Genomic DNA, 20223 nt, shown 5'->3' with positions numbered 1-20223 from the left:
TGAGGACAGAGAGACTGCATTAAAATATGTGAGATGGATGCATAAGAAAGGGCAGGACTTCCCAAAAATAAGCTCATGGGAGGCACTTCCTAATTCATGAACACAAGCTAAATTAACACTGTTTTGTCTTTGAGATTCATCTCATCCACTCACATTATTAAAAGCTCTGGAGGAACATGGTGACAGCTTAACATGTCTTGTAAGCCTGAAGCTAGTGGATCTCCCTCACTTAGGAACAGCTAGAGAGAAACACCCCTTTCCTCTATAGGCAATGGCTGCACTCCTCCCTACCTGTGACTCACCATTACTGGGAAGAAGCAGAAGCAGAGTTCACAGATGCCACAGGGGAGCTCCAGTTTCAAGCAGGGAACTAAAAATTGTTCAATGGATTTGGTGACATGGTGGAAAACAGGTGCCCACAACATACACTCTTTCTATGTTTGTGTATAGCCCCGCAGAATATGGGGAATAGTTAAGTCATAAGAAGGTGGTCATTACCCGGTAGCTTTCATTCTTTTTATGGAAATAGAGCTGACCTTACACAATCTGTTTTAAAAAACCCTCTCTCTCAGCAAAGTAAGCTAAGTATCCTACACCAAAAGGTTACTTTGACTCTATGATGGGAGCTGTATCCAGCTTCTTCAGTCACGGTATCTCCCAGAGATATTCTCCAAAACAAAAAGAAGAGATTGTGTAAACTGTGGTAATATACACCTCTAGGCTTTACTGACAAGCACATCTATTTATTACTAAAAAATCACCAATTTTCTTTTGCATTTCCCTTAACTGTTCAAACCCCACACCATTATGTTTTGGTTATCTGGAAATAGTTAATCTTTATAAAAAATACACACTAAGGGTATGCCTCAGTAGGTAAAGCCTCTTGTCACACAAGTCTAAGGACCCGAGTTTGTATACCAAGAATCCATATAAACCTTGAGGCAGTGGTGCTCATCTATAGTCTTATCACTCTGACATTAAGATGCAAGAAACTCTAGAAGCTTACAGGCCAGCAAACCTGGTGCACAAGCGACATGAGCCCATCTCCTAAACAAGGTGAAAGATGAGGATTGATACCTCAAGTAGTCTTCTGGCCTCCACACGTATACCATGCCACATGTGCCCGCCCCCATACACATGTGCAAATGCATACAAAGATTTTTTAAATGCCAATTCTAACTTTTTAATTATAATTACACTTAAAAAGTCAGACTTTAAACTGCCATATTTTAATTTAAACAATACTAATTTTCCTAAGACTTGAATGGCTTAAACTCTTTCTCAAAACCTGTGATTCTCAATCTGTGAGTCAAAACCCTTTGAGGGGGTTGTCAAACAACCCTCTCACAGGAGTTGCATATCAGATATCCTGCATATCAGATATTTACAATTTACATTATGATTCATAACTGTAGCAATGAAAATAATCTTATAGCTGGGGGTCACCACAACATGAGCAACTATATTAAAGGGTCATAGTATTAGGAAGGTTGAAAACCACTGTTTTGTGGAGGAGTGATGGCTAGGGGCATGTGGGATGTTGGGGAGGGAAGAGGGGAGGGAGAAGGGAGAAGGGATTGACATCTGAAGCAAGCTTGTTCCTAATTTGAACTAATAAAATAAAATAAAAATTAAGAAAACCACTGTTTCACTAAACTAAGCTATCTAAAAGACTGAATCAAATCTTTTGTTTCTTGAAACCATTAGGAATTTTTTTATATACAAAAATCAAATTGCTATAGCTGGGCTTAGTTCATCATTTCTACTTTACACAAATCCCAGGTCCCTGGTTATTTGCTTAAATACTTCCCATATTATCATGGTAGCAAGTGACTATGAATCAACCACCTATTCCCCCAATAATGCTTCATGAAATAACTCACCTCAAACCTTAGATGCGAGACAGTAAGCACTCATGTTTTGTTCATGAGCTCATGTGTCTGCAGTCAGGTGACAGGAAGGAAGTGAACCTGGGCTTGGCTATTTTAACAGGGTCTCTCCTTGGTGTCATTCTCACCAAGGTTTCTAATCTGTAGGACAGACTGGAGATGGGGAGGAGGCCTAAGTGTAGACTGGTGTAACTTCACTTTAGTCACATGCATCTTGTCAAAGCAAGTCTTAAAGACTCCCAGATTTAAGGAACACAAAGCGCCTCTTGATGAAGAACTGGAAACTAAACTAAAGATGTGGATACAGGCAAGGCTGAAGAGTCAGGTCATGTAAAACAAAACAAAACAACAACAAAAACTGACCTGCCCTAACTCCATTCAGTTGTTTCTGTTCTGTTTTGTTTTGAAACCAGAACCTTACCATGAAGCCCAAACTGCTGACCTCAGACTCTCACCCTTGTCAGCTTCCATGTGCTGGACTGCACTGCAGGGTTCTCCTGGAATCTTTAAGGAAAGTAATCTGATGTTAACCTGCCTCCCTGCTACCTTCAACTGATACAAATACAAACAACTCATCCTTACACAAACCTGTCAAGAGTGATGCTAATATGACACTAAGGCATGCAGAGGGCAAACAGCAAGTAGGAATGTTAAGCTTATAAGGAACTGAAATATAATTGTGTAACTTCAGAAAAGCATGGTGTAAAAGTTCCCATTTTAAAAAAACTCAGAGGATTTTACACAGGTGAAGTTCCTTGAACTCTTTCATGCATTACCTATGCATTTAGAGGTTACCTTACAGCAAATGCATTCAAAGAGCGACACTGTGAACCTTTAAAATGAACCATTTATTACATCGGATTGTTACTCTCACGTTATGTAGGTTACACATATGCTTATTCTGAGTATTTCACATGGAAAAAATTTAAACTTCTATAGGCAAGCAAAACTGTACCACACAATATATAAGTGGGAAAGGGGTTCTGCTAAATGTTCAAATAAGGCAAGTATTTAAAACAATAAAAATGATAAAAAAAATTAACCATTCCTTAAGAGAATTCAACACTACAAGCTAAATGTTCTTTCTGAGTGTATTCATATAATCGAGGCAGTGTTTCTTCATTTAAAACATCGAGAAATGGAATAAGGCTCATTAACAGACACAGCTGCCTTCAAAATTTCATTCTCAGTTGCTTTCTTTAGGTTTAAAAAAAAATCACAAAGTGCACAATTAAGGTATATCAAAAACTGAATCTGCTACTCTATAACAACAGCTGTCCATGCTTAATACTTAGTGGTTTATTAGACCAAATTATATTTTTCCAGGGAGAGAAAAAATAAGATAAGCCACTGTAAAATATTTAGTTTGAAATATATGCTATTACTTCTCAGAGAAATCAAAAATGATGGAGGAAAAGGGTTATTCATTATGAGGAATAGGAAGCAAAACACTAGAATGACCAAATATTTTCAAAGAACAAGCGCCACAAAGGACATGTGCATTCAGTCTTGCAATACACAGCAAAGCAACTTCCTTACTCCAGCCAGTCTACTTCATCAAACTCAGAGTCATCCTCTGAATCACTGTACTCCACAGCAATGCGCCGAGACAGGATGGTGGCAACATCGTTTTCAATTCGCTCATGCTTAGCTTCCTGTTCACGCTGCTCTTCGACTTTTCGTAGCTGAATACCTGATACAGCAAAGCCAAGGCAATCATTGAAAATCAGAATGCAAAATCCAGATATAATCCTTATGAATTAAAACTAAAGGCATATGAGAAATACTAATGGGAAAATAAAAGCAAACACCACTAAAAAAGAATTTGAAGGAACTGTATTTGAGTTTTAAATCTTTTGCTTTATAATCCCCTGTAAATCAGATCCTGAACCCCCAGCTATTCCTGGGGATATCTGTATTTACCCATCATGCTCTGTTGTACCTCATGCTCATCTGTAACCAGTCAGATGACACACTTCTACCACCTCTAGGGGCAAATGAACTGCTGAATATATCGTCTGTGTCCTTATTGTCCTCTGTACTTAAACTTTTAAAGGAAAGGCACTATCATTTTCTATACTCTTGACTCCTGCTTAGGAAGTGTTGAATTAAGAAATGAATAAACATGATCTTTCTTGTTTCTAAGTGAAGAACCTTTAATCCTTTAGTGGCATCTGGCAAAACAATTGCCAATTACAACCCAAATAAACAGCTTCTACACTAAAACACCATTTTAAGGAGGTTAATATACAGAGGGGGATTTTTATTAAATTTTCTCTATCATAGAAATCCAATGCCTTAAGTTTCTTCTTTTCTTTTTCAGACAGTCTCATGTAGTCCAGGCTGGTATAGGACTAACCATGGCCAAGAATCACCCAGAACTTCTAATGCCCCTTATGCCTCCAGCGCTGGGATTACAAGTGTATGCAACTATGCTCAGTCTTACATGGCACTAGAGATCAAGCCCAGGGCTCTGTGCACACGAGGCAATAACTCTATCAACTAAACTACATTCCCACCACATGCTTTCAATTTCTCACTCACTTTAAGAAACCCTACTAAGTATGAAAATAAAATAGTTACACGTTATGTTTTCCCTGAAAGTCACTTAAAATGTAAGTTCTAATGGCTCTGTTTCTTAAATAACATTTATATGATAACATGATCACCTAAAATTGAGGACTGCCTGTCCTAAGTATTTAGGAGATTTCCAATGTTACCGTAACAATGCTTCCCACGGCTCTGAGAAAATTACCTTTTCGTATTGCTTCCAGTAGTACACTCCTTGCGTCACTGATCACAGGCAGGGTGGATGGATGACGCTTTGGCTCAGAAGCAGGTATAACTTGTGATGGAGGAGATGGGGGCATTAATGGAACATGGGGACCTGGGGCAGTAGATGGAGTTGGGTGCAGCCCAGAGGGAGGGTGAGCAAGAGCTGCAACTGTGACAGGTGATGACGGCCGAATGCCTGGTGGTGGTAGAGGAGGCGGAGGTGGGGGTGGAGGCAGCCCCTGCACCTCACCTTGTGGGAGTGGATGAACTGGCACAGTCTCACATACTGGGGCAGCTCTAGCTACTGGTGGAGAAGGCTGTACTAGAGGAGGAGCGATTGGAGGAGGAGCTGGGTGAAGAACGCCAGGGGCAATCTGAAGAGGAGCTGGAGGTGGTGGTACTGCCGGAGCTTGCAAAGCTGTGGCTGGAGGTGGAGGCGGGGGAGGAACAGGTGGGGGAGGAGTTGAAGTCATTGAAGCTCTTAACGAAGAAGTTGACAAGGTAGATGGGAGAGGTGGAGGAGGAGGTGGGGGAGTGGGGCTCACAAACACAGGTGCTCTGCCTGCAGCTGGTGACTGGGGGCGGGTTTCTAGCAAACCTGTAGCAGAACTGAAAGGATAAAGAGATCCTAAAAGTTACTAAACAGGAAAACTGAAAAGAAAATCACTATAGAAACTATAAATGACTACCAATAGCTACATCAATAGACCCATTAACATGTGCCTATAGAAAATTTAAATTATTTAACATTGTTTCAAAAGAATGAGAACTAGAAGTGCTTTGGTTTATAATATCTAACTTTCTGAACAGTCTCAACTTTGTATGCAACTTTCACATTCACTCAACAATTCTATGCCTGCTTTAGTAAACAGTGTTCAATTCTGCATTGTGATAGGAGTCTACGAGGATGCAACCCTCACCACACTGCAGTGTCTATCCTCACACTTACAGCAATACGTGGCTTAATATGATCACGGTGCGTTTACACTGAGGCTGTTAAGGCTCATTGTATGTCATCTCACTGAAGTCAATGCCAGCTCATTAAAAACCACAACAGGGAATTTACAGACCTTTTTTCTTCCTAAGTGAGGCACACCAAATATGTCATAGGTACGAGGCTTTTGTGGTCTGTACTATTTTAAACTAATAATGGGAAAGCTGGGTTGTATTTTTCTATTAGAAAACTTTAATATGCCTATGCTAAAAATGTCTAAGTTGGATAACTGACCACATTAAAGTTCAAAATACCTTTACTGAAATATTGCTACAAGAAATTGCCTACTCTCTTTGAAGTTACTAAAAAAAATTTTTTAATGTAAACTAACATCTTTGGCCTCCATATTTTAGATCCTTACCACACTGCAAAAATTTGTTTTTCTTAATAAATTGTATAAGATAATGCTAGTTAACAAAGATGTAATGACATGAAAACACAAATCTTTGAAGCAATTAGCTAAATGTCCCCAGGAGAATGTGCCTGCTCTAATCAGAGGAAAGCAAATACATTTTACAGGCCAAAGGCTCCTTGTTTTGTGAACCAAGTTTTGTTTCCCATGGTCATTTATGGACATTCTCCAGCTGCTTGCACACAATGATGGCAAACTAGAGCTCTTGTGATAGAAACTATTTGTTCAAAGAGCCCCAAATGCTCACTATGGATCCTTTAAAAAAGGCGGTCACTGGTCCCTAAGATAAAGCGTTACGAGGTTGACCCACATACCTGATACAGGTGGGTATTGGTTTTGCATCTCCTGCTCCGTGCATTGGTGGAGGTGGAGGTGGCTCATGTGGTCTGACTAAGACCCTCTCCTCAGCTCTGGTCAGAAGTTCACTCATCTGACTAAACGGCAAGGCAGAGAGTGAGTAAGATCCATCCATATGATCCACATATGTCTGTGGTCTGAAAGAAATAGACATAAAGAATAGTGAATCTATTAGAGAAATGAAATGTTACACGGAGTTATTCTTGAGTGCCAATAGTTTATTCTATGTGAATTATTTTTAACCAATAATTGGCAAGTAAAGCATAAAAACCGGAATTTATTACCACTTGGACATTTTTCCCTTAAACTAGTGGCTTCCAAAAGTTTTGTAACAAGAGAAAGAAACATGAGATTTAGATAAAATTTTAGCTGAGCATGTGAAGATCTGTATTTACCAACTGCAGTGAATTCTGGGAACAAAACTGGATTAATAGATGTGCAAAAGATGTCACAAATTACTTACACTGGCAAACGGGTCAGACTAACACCTATGTTTAACTGTAGGAGCATGCATAGCTACAGATTTTTGTTTGTTTAATTTCCATTCTCTCAGTAATAAAGCCAAGTAGTATCTCTCAGGGGTACATTTCTCTTAAAATAGGCCCCAATATTTCAGTTATGCCTCCAATATTTTTTAGTGTTATTCAAAAGAAGATGTGAAGCTCGTTTCCAGCGAGTAGGTATGATAATACATATATAAATTTTCCCACAGAAACTTGAAAGCATGTGTCTGTTATGGTAGCACATTACTTAGATAGGACCCCTGGCCACTGAGAAAAGAAGAGTACCTAGTGCACATGTCTGGAAGAGAAGGTTCGTAATCCTGTCTGAAATCTTTGATACATCTGAATTTGGGAACTTGGAAAGAAATTGAAGTCCGGGGACTGGGAAAGAACAGAATTGAACCTCTTCTTATCTCTAGTTTCATATGTGATAAATCAATACTCAAAAAATATTCTAGACACACTCTACTATGTCATTCAACACAGTCTGTCTGAAATATTGGGAGGGAGTTAGGTCTTCAGATAAAAGCTAAAACAAATCATCTGTTTAAACAATTCTTTCTACAAATGGCAACACAAAGTCCAAATATGGAAATGACCTGCCAAAGCAGGCTGGATTTTAGCAGGTTCAGTGGTCAGGGTTGAAATCATTCCTATTACAACCGAGCCTTACAACTCCACAGCTTGGGAGCCAAGTATAGAGAGATATTATAATAAAATCCAGTGTTTAGCATTCATTCAAAAAACAAAATAAAAGAAACCTTGTTTCAAAATGAGAGGCTGGGCCATTAGCAACTTCAATATGCTTATGTAAGAGATCAGCATCATCTTCAGCCAGCTCTGGACCCTGGGCCAGCTTCTGCCATTCTCTCCGCCTGTCATGAGGTGCTCTTGGCACTTTTTCAGGTTCATGAGGACGATCTAGATTTTTCTGCTATAACAGAAGTAATGACACAAAGCCAAGTGGTGAAATGTTAAATACTTAAACAGAGGTTATAATAAGCAAAATACTAAGGTCAATGTTTAAAAAGGCAATGTCATCATGATGTAGCAAAACACAGAACCATTTTACATGTACATTCAGAGTTAAAACTGACCAGAGTTTACTGTAATCCCAGTTCTCATCACGGTTTTATAACTCATTTTTAAACCCAGGGATCAGATACAAAATGATGTGCCGAGACTTAAGGCAGACATGTCACTAACTCTAACTGCCACACCTACCATAATAAGTCTCTCAGTTTTACCATGGACAGAACCATCTACTCCTAGTCAAATAACTAGGACACTATATTTTCTGTATGGGAAATGGCCAAACATTCCTGTCAGGGGAGATAGCATAGAAAGGCCTGGAGAAGGTACAACAAGCAGCAAATGCCCAAAGTAGGTAACATATGAATGAAGCCTGTCAGGAAGAAGATGGGGCATGCTGTGAACTAGATAGGCATGGCCATCTAGGGAATTCTACTTCTAAGTTTCAAAACCCTTGTGCTTAGCAAACAACACCTGTGTTCAGGAGCACTTTGCTTGTCAGGCACCAGTCTGCAAACTCCAGCTAGAACACGGGGGCACTGTCCAGAACATAAGAATGTAACAAGAGGGCATTATAGAGACTGAGCGAAGACAGATACACAAAGGCATGATGAGACAGCCTGTGCCTCTACCGTGCCAAAATACAACTTGTTCCTTCCTTCTATGTACTTTAAAAGTCATTCATTCGAAATAAAGCAGATTCAGGAAAAAAATTATCAGAAAATAGAAAATGACAGCACAACAGACTGGCAACAGGAATTTAGTGATACAACAACCTGTTGAAAACAGCTAGGACACATGGTGTTGCAAAAGCAACTGGATTAATTTTCTGCTTTACTCCACATCTACTCAATATTTCTTGTGATCTCTGTAGTTAAGGACTTTAATGCATGGGTCCAATGAAACAAGACTGGCAAAGTTTAGGTTAATGAAGTTTCCCGTGTGCAACAACACATGAATACATAAACGTAACTCCAAGCTGTTGAGCCTCTTTAATACCTTCTGCTTTCTCTTTTCCTTCCTCTTATCCTCTGTATCTTGCAACATCTTTTCTTTCCACAGATCAAAGAAATACGAAGGATTGGTATAAAACTTCAGCCCTTCCTTCCCATCGTCCCTGAAATACATATGCCCAATGCCATGTATTAGATGAGACACAGGAACAATCAGACGAACTTAGCCCTCAAGTGTGCTTCCCTCACATTACAGCCCATCATACAGCATACCATGTTACAGTACTGCCTCCCACGCACGGTGCATGTCAGTGGACTTGGCACTCAAGGCAAGATGCATGAGGGCCACGAGTTCAAGGCCATCCTGGATTTCATAAGGAGATCATGTCTCAAAATGAATAAATATTGCCAAAATAGAGCATTATAGGAATACATTTTTGTTATATAAATCAGAAGCAAAACTATAGAAAATGAAAAAGCAGAGCTTTTCAGAGTCGATACTAAGAATTTATAGTACTGCTGTTCAACATTAAGGCCCACTTCTGCTGAATATGAAATTTCCTAAGTCCTTTGAGAAAAGTCAATAATTATAAATAGTTCTGCGGAAAACCTAAGTCTGGAAAGCCGGAGCACTTAGAACAGGGAACCTCTACTGTTTCCACCAGTGTTCTAACAAAGTTATCACCTCACTAAACCCAAAAGGTGTTTCTTAATTTCCAGTTTAACATTAGCATTTATTTACATCTTCCAACCTGCCCACGGAACTACAGCTTCAAATAACAATTCGAATATCATTTTTTTTTTCAGGATATGTGTTGTATCTCTCAAACTGCCTATTTAACAAATCTTGTGAAAGAATTCCCAAGAAACACCAATTCCAGACTTGACCGGAGGAAGTAGTGGAAAGCATTAAAAAACTACATATTTGATATTCAGAAAGTGAAGATATACATATCAAGAACAGATAGAACGCAATAATGATGCTTGTTAGTATTGTGGAATTTTTAGCTTCATTTTCCTGATTAAATCCTAAAATTAGAAAGGCAACGACAAAGTCCTTGACACAATTCCATGGTAACCACTTTGCTAGTGGATCTTTATAAGAATTACTTGAACATGTCCTGTCTTTTGTATATCAGAGCCTGTGGCATTCTTCTAATAAATAAAGGTTTTCTGAAAGTAATAGGTAGGAAGGCCATTCTGTTGGCTAGAACCAAGAACGTGTGTGAATCAAGCATTTAAATCTGAAGTATGAGAGAGAGAATTTATTATTCTACTGACCTGTAAGGAGTGAGGATATTGAGCGGTGGAGGCTGCTCACAGACATCATATGTCTCCTGCAATGGGATAGGCAAAGTCTTGCGGTCGAAAAGCTGCTGATCCTGAATTGTAGAACTCCGGAAAGCTTTTCGCATTGTTATATCTTGCAAAGATACTAAAGCAAAAATCACAAATTCATTTTATTTTCCTAAGACAACTCAGTTGAATGACTTATCAATGCTGCACATTTCTAAGCTAGTATGCCACAAAAGGTTGTGTGCCTTTAATGACATCATCAATTGGGTCAGTCTAAATACCCTATCTTTATATTTATTCTGATCATTCTCCGCCTGATTTTGTAGGTGAGTTTTGAACACAACTCTTGGTTTCTCAAGCTCAGAGAGTCCTAATGATGCATTTCCAATATTTCTTTTTACTTGCCAGATATTCTTGCCCACCCCCACCCAATTTAAATTCTTTTCCTTTTCTGTCATCTTTCCCATCTATTCTATTCCTCATTAGCTTATAGTCAGGAGTACCTGAAGGAACTAATTACTAGTGGCATTCTAGGTTAAACAGTGTCAACTTCTTGCTGTATATACTATAAATATCACATGTGATCGATCTATATTAGTTTGACTTTACTCTTTTAGTTGTACTATAATGATTTCCACCTAACAATAAACTTTTGAAGACTTAAGATTTTCTTGTACATTAGTGTCCCCAATAATTAGTATAGCACAATCACCTATGTAATGATTTTTTGAAAAGATTTATTTATTCATTTTTATGTATATGAGTGCTCTATCTGCATGTATGCCTTTATGCCAGAAGAGGTCATCAGATCCCACTATAGATGGTTGTGGGCCTCCTTGTGGTTGCTGAGAATTGAACTCAGGACCTCTGGAAGAACAGCCAGTGCTCTTAACCTCTGAGCCATCTCTCCAGCCCCTATGTGATGATTTAAAGCTAATTTCATTTACTTTTGTACTGTCCAGCATATTAAAATAAGGTATACATCAAAATACTGCAGTTTTGACATTGAGAGTGATTTCTTCACGTTAAAAATTGGATAAAGCCAGTATTGGTAACTCCTAGCACTTGGTAGGTGAAAGCAGGAGATTTGCCACAAGTTCCAAGACAGTTTAGTTTATAGAGTGAGATTCTATCACAAAACAAAACTAGAAACAAAAGATGAAGTATGACCTTAAGTATATAAATGCTGTATACTACAACAATATTGGTAAGAAATTACAATTTTTGATTGTTTTCCCTAAACTACCATATCATTTCTTACAAGTAAAATTTATGAACATCTGGATCTGTACGACACAAGCAGATCAATGGGATTGGCTCCAACTGTGGTCACATTGTAACTGCATTTTCAACAAGTTCACCCCACCCCCTATCTTGTGACATATTTATGAACATCAGAATACAACTTAGAGATAGGGGAAAAAAAAAAAAGGTCTCTCCTACTATAATCAGAGAGTGGGTCAGCAGGTGTTTGATGAATAAATACTGTGGTGACGGATGCTTTTACTAATTTTCTTTTCAGTGACCCTTTCCACTTTTCAGGGAAACCAGAATTGCTTGTCCATCTTTAAATGCAAACAGCCAAAGCTAGGAAATACATATCAGGCTCAACAAATGAGGCTAAGCAGCCCACCAGAACAGAAACTGAGATCTGGTTTTGAGGATAATTCTTCCCACAATATGCATACTGTTTTCAGGCTGAGCAAAGAACATGGATTAACTGTTGCTGCTTCCTCACTCAACTCATCAACTCTAACCAGCAACTAATTGTAGCCTGATAACAAATGCCCAAAGCCATTTTGGTAAAGGATATAAAAAGCATTCAAAATAGTTAAGTCCTCTAACTTCTAACTCTTCTCTGTCACATCTTACTGATAAATACACCACTGTGACAATGTCCCTTCCACTTGACAATATCTTATATTACCTTAACAGTATTATACACCAGTATGTTAGCTCAATATGCTTGTAAACAAAATTGGATTAAATGTAATTGTATACATTTCTATAACATTTTCACATTTTATTAATTACTTGACAATTTCATGGTTGCTCTACCACTTAAAGATAATTGAAAATACTTTTATCATACTCTGGGGTTTAATTATATGTTCATAATGTTTTTTCTTTGAATTCCCACTGAATTTCAAAGCCCAGATTGAATCACAAATCTCCACAAAACAATTCCAATTATTCACATTCAGAACAGTTAAGTATTCAGCTCTTAGATTCAGAATTCTTCTACATTCTTCATGTATTTTAAAGGAACTACAGAAAAAATAAAGGAAGCTATGTATAGTTCTGACATTTCACACCTTTAGTCATTTGCTGATATCAGTATTTTTACTTAATGATGGTGTGAAGACATTTATTAGCATTTAACAGTATGAGAAAAACCAGAATGCAATATATAGATGCATCAAACTGTCAAGGAAGAAAAACAATAAATTCTATACTTAAAAAGTAATAGCATTTTGAAATTAAATGTTAATTTCATTATATATGAAAGCAGGATGTATATAGGAATTATTACATGGCATACATTTGTAACTAAAAATTGAAAAAGAAAATGTTAATACAAATTATAATTTGTTGATACATTTCAAAGTATGTATGGTTATAATGTATTTCTCAACAATAACAATTGGATATATTTTAAGAATTTCATAAAATGTGATTAATGTACACAAATATACTTCAAAGGAAGGCTCTAAAAAGTCAACCTACATGCAAAACATACAGATGATTTGGACCTAGATGTGGTGGTATCTTGTTTATACTCAAATAAAGCTTGTCTGAAAATCAGAGGGCTGAGCTAGCCACTACTTAACCATAGTGGTCTAGAGGTCTACACAGACAGATAGGAAGTGAGATGGCTGAGCCTACAGAGGAAGTGACAAGGAGGGAGGAGACAGGAGCTCAGTCTCTTTTTGGCTGGGAAGGTAAGGAGGTAAAGGTGGCTGTGGCTTGCTCCTTCATCTCTCTGCTCTTTCAGCTTTCACACCCTAATATCTGACTCTGGGTTTTTATTATTAAGACCAATTAGAATTTGTGCTACACCTAGAATACAAGAACATTCTTACAACTTCACAATAAAAGGGTAATCCAATTTTAAAATGAAGTATAGAAGGAAAAAACATAGAGAGGCAAAGAACTAAATGAATATTTCTCCAAGAAAATACACATAGAGCTCTAAGCTCAATATCATTAGCCATCAGGGAAATACAAACAGATTTTAAGGACAAATTGGAAGACACTGGTCACAAGAGACCACTTACTGTGTCATTCACTCATATGACATAACCAGAATAGGAAGATCCATTGATACAGTAAAATAGTAACAAGACACAGGCAGGGTGGAAGAAGGAATGTAGAGTGGAGCTTCTTTATGGAATTCTAAAAATGTTCCAAAACTGATTGCAGTTATAAAACTTAGCTATATATGTTAAAAAAGACCTTGTTGAACTATATCACAATTTTAATGAATGGTGTACATTAAGAGTAATAAATATTCATTAAATTATGCCAAAAGGATTTATTCAATCAAGATATTCATCCTAACATTCTACTCTTTGCCTTAAAAATATTCTTTAATGTTTTCATTGTTTAAATTTAGATCTATAACTTCAATTTATACTAAAAATGTTACTCAGCAAAAAAATGTGTTGAGTATATTATGAAAATTTAACATGAAACAATTCTCTATTCAAGGCCAGCCTGGTCTACAGAGTGAGTTCCAGACAGCCAGGTCTACACAGAGAAACCTTGTCTTGAAAAAAAAAAAAAACAAACCAAAACAAAAAACAAACCAAACAACAACAACAACAAAAAGGAATTTGTGAATTACCAGTGTTCCAAGATATTTAAAAACTTAGCATGAAAGGTATCTCTAGAAGCATGAAGTGTGTTTTTACCACTAAAATTTCTACCATTACTAAATAGGAATGTGGTTTGTTTTTAATAAATCCTTGTTTCTGTTTTATTCTTGGTATATAACAGTTTGTTTGGGGAATGTTCATTTAAAGAAGACAGTAGCAATTAAACATCAAGGTCACAGTTTAGCAATATACACAAATGCACAATAAAAGAAGTTACATCTAAACCTTAAGATTTCAGATACTTTTCAGATAATTTAGTTTCTGGGACAAAAAGCAAACAAAAAGGAAGAAAGAACTGAAGAAGATCTAATCAAAATATCTTTGTTAACAAATTAAGACATAAACAGTATACCCAAAAGGATTTTTTAAAGTTGAAAATGGAAGCCAAGCTGACAGCTTTTACAGATAATACACTGATTTATTTCCACATGGACACAAAAGGTCAGGGGTAGACTATAACATATTCAACCTTAATACTATTGATAAAGACACTCATCTCCTGCTTTAATACAATGTAAAGGAAAATAAATACACAAAGAGTAAACTTACATTCTTCTTCTTTAGGGTCAAGCTGTGTGACACTAACAGATAAACGGTCCACACGTTCTTGCAATGAGTTAACTCTGAAGGAAAAACTATGTGCTTCATTGAATAATTCTCCAAATATGTCTTCAGCATACTTACCTAAGCAAAAATGAAACACACCATAATGTAACACAACTGTGATCACATTCATATCAAGCAGTTTAACAACTAAGAGTGCTGTCCTGTTACACATGGCATTTGTATGGGACTGCCTTACACTTTTATTTTTTTCTCCTTAAACTTTCAACCCTATCCTAACGTTACTCAGCAGTTACTCAGTTACACGACCGGCTGACTCTAAACCCTGCTTTCCTACACTCTGCTTGGTGACTTATATCTAAAATGGAAAGACTTTATACACTTCATACTTAACTTCCAGATGAGGTTAGGGAAGACTATTATGTAAAAATCACCCCATAATCAGCATCTATACACAGACTCTGCTAGCACAGGATTTTAAGCCAGAGAACAGAATACAAGACAAGCTACTGTCTCAGGACACTTTACCATTTTTATAATTTCTTTTAAAAATCATCAAAAAGCTAAAACTCTTCAACTTTTCCAGTTATATATATCCTCACTACCAAAAACTAGAAGTCAAAAATAACCAGAAATCCTTTGACGTTCACAAATATTAAACAGAGGATGATATTTAAACAAATATGAAAAGCAATTTAAATGCAGAGTAGACTCAAATCTTTCCTTCATTCATAATGAGGCACTGGTATCAATTCCCTCAACTGTCAAATAAGAATAACATATAATAAATTACATATAATTATATTTACACAGAAATATAAATAAATATAAAAATTAAATAACAGCCGGGCAGTGGTGGCACATGCCTTTAATCCTAGCACTCGGGAGGCAGAGGCAGGCGGATCTCTGTGAGTTCGAGACCAGTCTGGTCTACAAGAGCTAGTTCCAGGACAGTCTCTAAAGCCAGAGAAACCCTGTCTGGAAAAAACAAAAAAGAAAAAAAAAGGGGGAAAAATTAAATAACAAATATCAATCTCAAAAAAAATGTTTTAAGAAAAGAAGACACGGGCAACAAAATGCCTGACAGTAACAAAATTGTACAATAAGACTCAGTGACAGGCCATCTTAGTCTAAGAGCCTCAAGCAGAGAAAAGCATCTAACTGGTATTGGACAGTGTTCAATGTTTTCCCAACACAGCTTCCTGGCAGGTAAGAGAAGTGTTACAAATGGGATACAAATACAAATGTTGGGGTCACAGAGATGGAAAGTCTACTTCATCTCTAAAAGAGATCAGTTCAAAACAAGGAACTTTCCATAGTTTGCACATGCTTGAAATTATAAACAGGTTTTTTTAGATGCTGCGCTGGCTAGTTTTATGTTAGCTTGATACAAGCTGGTCATTTGGAAAGAGGAAATCTCAATTAAAAAATGTCCCCACCAGATTGGCCTGTGGAGCATCTTCTTGATTGATGATTAATATGGGAGGCCCACACTGTGGTTAGTGCCACCCTTGGGCGTGGTGGTACTGGGTGCTCTAAGAAAGCAGGCTCAACAAGCAATGGGGAGCCATTTTTCTATGCCCTGTGCAGATACCAATTCCTGCCTCCTGGTTCTTGCCTTGAGTGATGGAGTGTGACATCAAGTTGCAAGTTGAAATGAACCTTTTCTTCTCAGAAATTGCTTATGACCATGGAGTTTCATCACAGCTACAGAAAACCAACTATGACAGATACATTTGTATTTTTTCTGGAGAAAGGGTCCATAGCTTTCCAACAGCTTCAAAGAGTCAATGACACACGCCCCCATTTGTTTAAATGCCGTAACACTTAGTTGATAGCATCCTATCCATTCTCTTTATATTCCTTACATTTCATATCTACCTCCCTTTCCCTCTGGAAAGAGGTAACAGTTTCAGTGTGAAACTGATGTGTACATACATGAAGTTCAACTATGCTTCAATGAGACCACTTCTCTGCAATGTCATTATCTATGAAACGAAGCATAATCTAATCTTCAGTCCTCCAGTCAGCCTTCACCAGTCACCAATGTCAAGTCACTTCAATTCTCCCCATGGACACATGATTCTTGCCTCTTGTCATCTCCTTCTCAAAATATTTCATTCTTTAAAGACCCAACTCAATCCATACTTCACTTCAGAGGCAATGAATTAAATCATAATTCACCATGGTTACCCTTTAAAAATAGTTCCTGTAATCTATAGTCCATTCAAACGTTAATTAAATGCCTGTTCATTCTATTCAGAATGGTTTCTACACTTACCATGTTTGAGATTCTTCCATTAAATGAGATGTTATTTTGGTACAACAGCCATAAACCTTTAATATTAAACAGACTGTTCAACTTGATCTGTCCAATGTTTGTCTCCTTACGTTGTCTTACAAACCCAGTCCCCCTGACCCTCTCCTGCTTTCTAGCCTATGACCTGCCTAGAGTCTATGGTTTAGATAGATTGTTCCCTGGAGGTTTATGTGCTGAAGGTCTGGTCTATGGCGTAGTGGCACTGAGACGGAGGATCATCACAAACAGGGGACCAGGACAAGATGATTACGACATGGAGACATCTTTCAAAGGTTCTAGTACTGTTCTCATAGACTGGATTAGTTCTGAAGAGAGCAGGCTACGATAAAGGTACCCCATGTTAGTGACCTCTTCTTCAGCCAGCTGGTACCCTCTGTTTCCCCATCACATTGTGACACAACCAAGTGGACCCTTGCCAGAGGCTGAGCATAAGCCTGCTCAAACGTAACTTTCAACTTTAAAAGGTGTGACCCATATATATCTTTTCTTTATAAGTATCCATGTTCAACAGGAAGTGGAATAATACACTATCTGTCAAATTATTTACATGTGAGAGCAAAAACTAGACTTTATTAGTTCATCTAAGCAGTCTAAAGTGAATGTTTTCAATAAGAGAAAAACCATAGGTAGGACAGTAAGAAACCTTTTAGGTGATTCTAACTGCAATGGTTAAGAGATAACAAAATGAAGAAATCTGTAGAAAGTGAATTTTAAATTTCCATTAATTATCTATTACAAAGAATAATTATTTTCTAATAGGAAAATATAAAATGTTAATTGGGAGATATATTTTTACTCGGAACCCAGGGGGATGGCTGCAGTTTACTTTCATTGCTGTGTTCATAAGCAGTTTTTGCAATATTAGTGGTATAAAATAGAAAACTTAGAATTGTGAAGAGTTATTTTACTTGTTTTTTTGTGTTTGTGTGCCAGAAGCTGAGTTCTCTCTCTGTTTTCACATCATGGTGTGTTTTAAACTCTTAGTTCTATATTCTGACGTCCCTTATACAAAACTCACATTACTAGCCTAGTCCTATCACTAGTAATGGCCTTAACTTGCTCTCTATATCTTTGATAATATGAAAATATTTACTCATGTTAATAAAATATATTTTAAAAGATTCTAAAGTCCCAAGATGTAAACTCTCCAGCAACAGTAAACAGAGGTAACAACCAAGCAATGTTCAACCCTGGCTCTATCTTCCACAGATGAAATCACACTTCCCATGAATTTCAATAATTCTAATTACCATGGGATACTGTTTTGAGAGATTTCTGTTAACAGGAAGAAGAAATTACTGATTTCACATAAAGTAATTCTCACAGTAATACTAAAATCTTTGTATGAAACATCCCTCCTAAATCACAAGGACATTTTCTTAACACTCCAAGTCTAAAGGAAATTCTGGTTTGCAACATTCAAACTCATATAAGTGCTTACTTAGGCTACTCAGTTGTCTAATTATATTTGCCAGGGAAATGTTGGTTACACATTCCAGTTCATTCTTAATGCCCCTGGGCAACGCTGTATGGCACAAGTGCCTAGGATCAATGTTTCTTTTCACTAACGGCATCTTGAGATCAACTGCTGTTCCAGCTCACCTGTGAGAAACAGAAAGAAAAATTTGTATTATTTAGCTGCAAGCAACACAGTAACACATTTAAGAATGAAGTTATACACTGTATGAAGACAACAAAATACAGCCACCTGACCCAAAGAAGCCAAACTCATTTGTTAACCATTTCTTTGCAATTATTAGAACACACACACACACACACACACACACACACACACACACACAGAGCATTCTTTTAAATTTTCAGTATCAACTGCCCCATTCATACCACTGTTATTTACTATGCGTAGAGATTTGTACTATGTAATTGGTGTAAGAGATCTTTGCTAAGGAAGTCTAAAAAAATCTGAGAAAGTAGCATCAAGTTTGTACTTCTCCATACACCAGCTATGCTCAACAGCTCAACACCTGAAATCTCATCGAATCTACCAAATCTTTAATTATTAAAAAATTCTGCTTCTTTGAATTACAGTCTGTCCTCACTTGGGTGATTCCCATGTGCACAAAGTCAGGAAGAAAGGGTTACTCAAACAACACATCTCCCAACACCATGGTTCAAATTTCACTGACCACAGACTATTAACTCTGTCTAAACTGAAGTGTCATTACATGCAGGCTGGGTTACAAGTCAGTCGCATGAGATGCATCATCATCAGTGTAATCAACCGATTAGTTTGTTGCACTGTGTGTTACTCATACACAGACAGCAAAGCTTTTAACTCTGAGTCTTCTTGCCTTGACATCCTAAACCCACACAAAACTTTACAAAGCGGGTGGCGGAAAAAGGGGCCTGACAAAGACAAAAGAGCCAACAACACAAAAGAAGACAATGCTAAGTGAAATGAACGAATAAATAGCTGACTGGAAATGTCGCTACTGCCACTGCTTGAGAGACTCTAGTTATGCAACAGGAAGAACCTCGCAAAGGTCACCTTATGGTCACAAATGAGAAATGTGCTTGTGAGAACAGGGTGTATGTTCTGCAGACAGTAAATGGTCAGAGAAGAATTTCACATTAAGGGAAGCCTCTGTGCTGCAGCACTGCACTGAGGGAGAGGATAACCCATCAGAGGCTGATTCAAATGCAGCAGAGAGAAGCTAGAGCTTGCCAAGACACAGAGAAAGACGCTCACTCCACTAACTGCGCTTTTGTAAGCCACACAAGGCATACACTGTTCAAAATGCTCTTGGCAAATTCTGTAATAAGAAATAATTATTCTAAAGGATTAAGTTACATTTTACTTACATCCAGTTGATTTTACTTTTTTAAAAAAGCTCTTGTACATTTTAAATAGCAAAAGAGTTTACAATGCTTTTTGGTTGTTTTAAACTGTGTGTATGATGTGTATGAGTGCAGACATGCACATTCTTGGGAATCTGTTCTCTCCTTCAAGAAAGGGCTACGGGGATCAAACCCAGGTCTTCAGGCCTGTTGCAAAGCACTGTTTTACCTGCCTAGTCATCTTGCCTTCAAGACACTGCTTTGGAGAAAAAACCAAAACAACAAAAACCAGGAAACATTTAACATCATAAAGAAAAAGTATAATTTCTCCCATGGATTAAGATCATTTCCTGTAGTCTCAATGGTGTGTGTGAGTGAGTGAGAGAGAAAGAGAGAGAGAGAGCACCTGCTCCAATGAGTCAGCTGGGTTATCTGAATAGGGAGCTTGAGG

At 37.5% G+C, this 20223-nt stretch overlaps 1 protein-coding gene across 2 annotated transcripts in view; it reads right to left on the bottom strand.

The window, feature by feature from the left end:
• Positions 1 to 2718: 2718 nt before the first annotated feature.
• Positions 2719 to 20223, bottom strand: part of Wasf1 (WASP family member 1) — a 56869-nt gene continuing 39364 nt past the window's right edge. Inside the window, exons 2-9 of one of the 2 annotated variants that reach the window (XM_027402193.2) lie at positions 18415 to 18575; positions 14639 to 14773; positions 10197 to 10350; positions 8962 to 9079; positions 7692 to 7861; positions 6385 to 6564; positions 4645 to 5273; positions 2719 to 3582 (exon numbers count right to left, since the gene is read on the bottom strand). In XM_027402193.2, coding sequence (XP_027257994.1) covers positions 3425 to 3582; positions 4645 to 5273; positions 6385 to 6564; positions 7692 to 7861; positions 8962 to 9079; positions 10197 to 10350; positions 14639 to 14773; positions 18415 to 18547 — 1677 coding nt within the window. In that variant the 5' untranslated portion in view covers positions 18548 to 18575 and the 3' untranslated portion in view covers positions 2719 to 3424. Of the gene's footprint in view, positions 3583 to 4644; positions 5274 to 6384; positions 6565 to 7691; positions 7865 to 8961; positions 9080 to 10196; positions 10351 to 14638; positions 14774 to 18414; positions 18576 to 20223 lie in introns of both variants that reach the window. The other variant, XM_027402192.2, reaches the window with a different exon arrangement.

This window comes from Cricetulus griseus, chromosome 2, assembly GCF_003668045.3.
Source record: "Cricetulus griseus strain 17A/GY chromosome 2, alternate assembly CriGri-PICRH-1.0, whole genome shotgun sequence".
Lineage (NCBI taxonomy): Eukaryota > Metazoa > Chordata > Mammalia > Rodentia > Cricetidae > Cricetulus > Cricetulus griseus.
The sequence above is the reverse complement of the archived record's forward strand: the minus strand, read 5'-3'. Positions and strand labels throughout refer to the sequence as shown.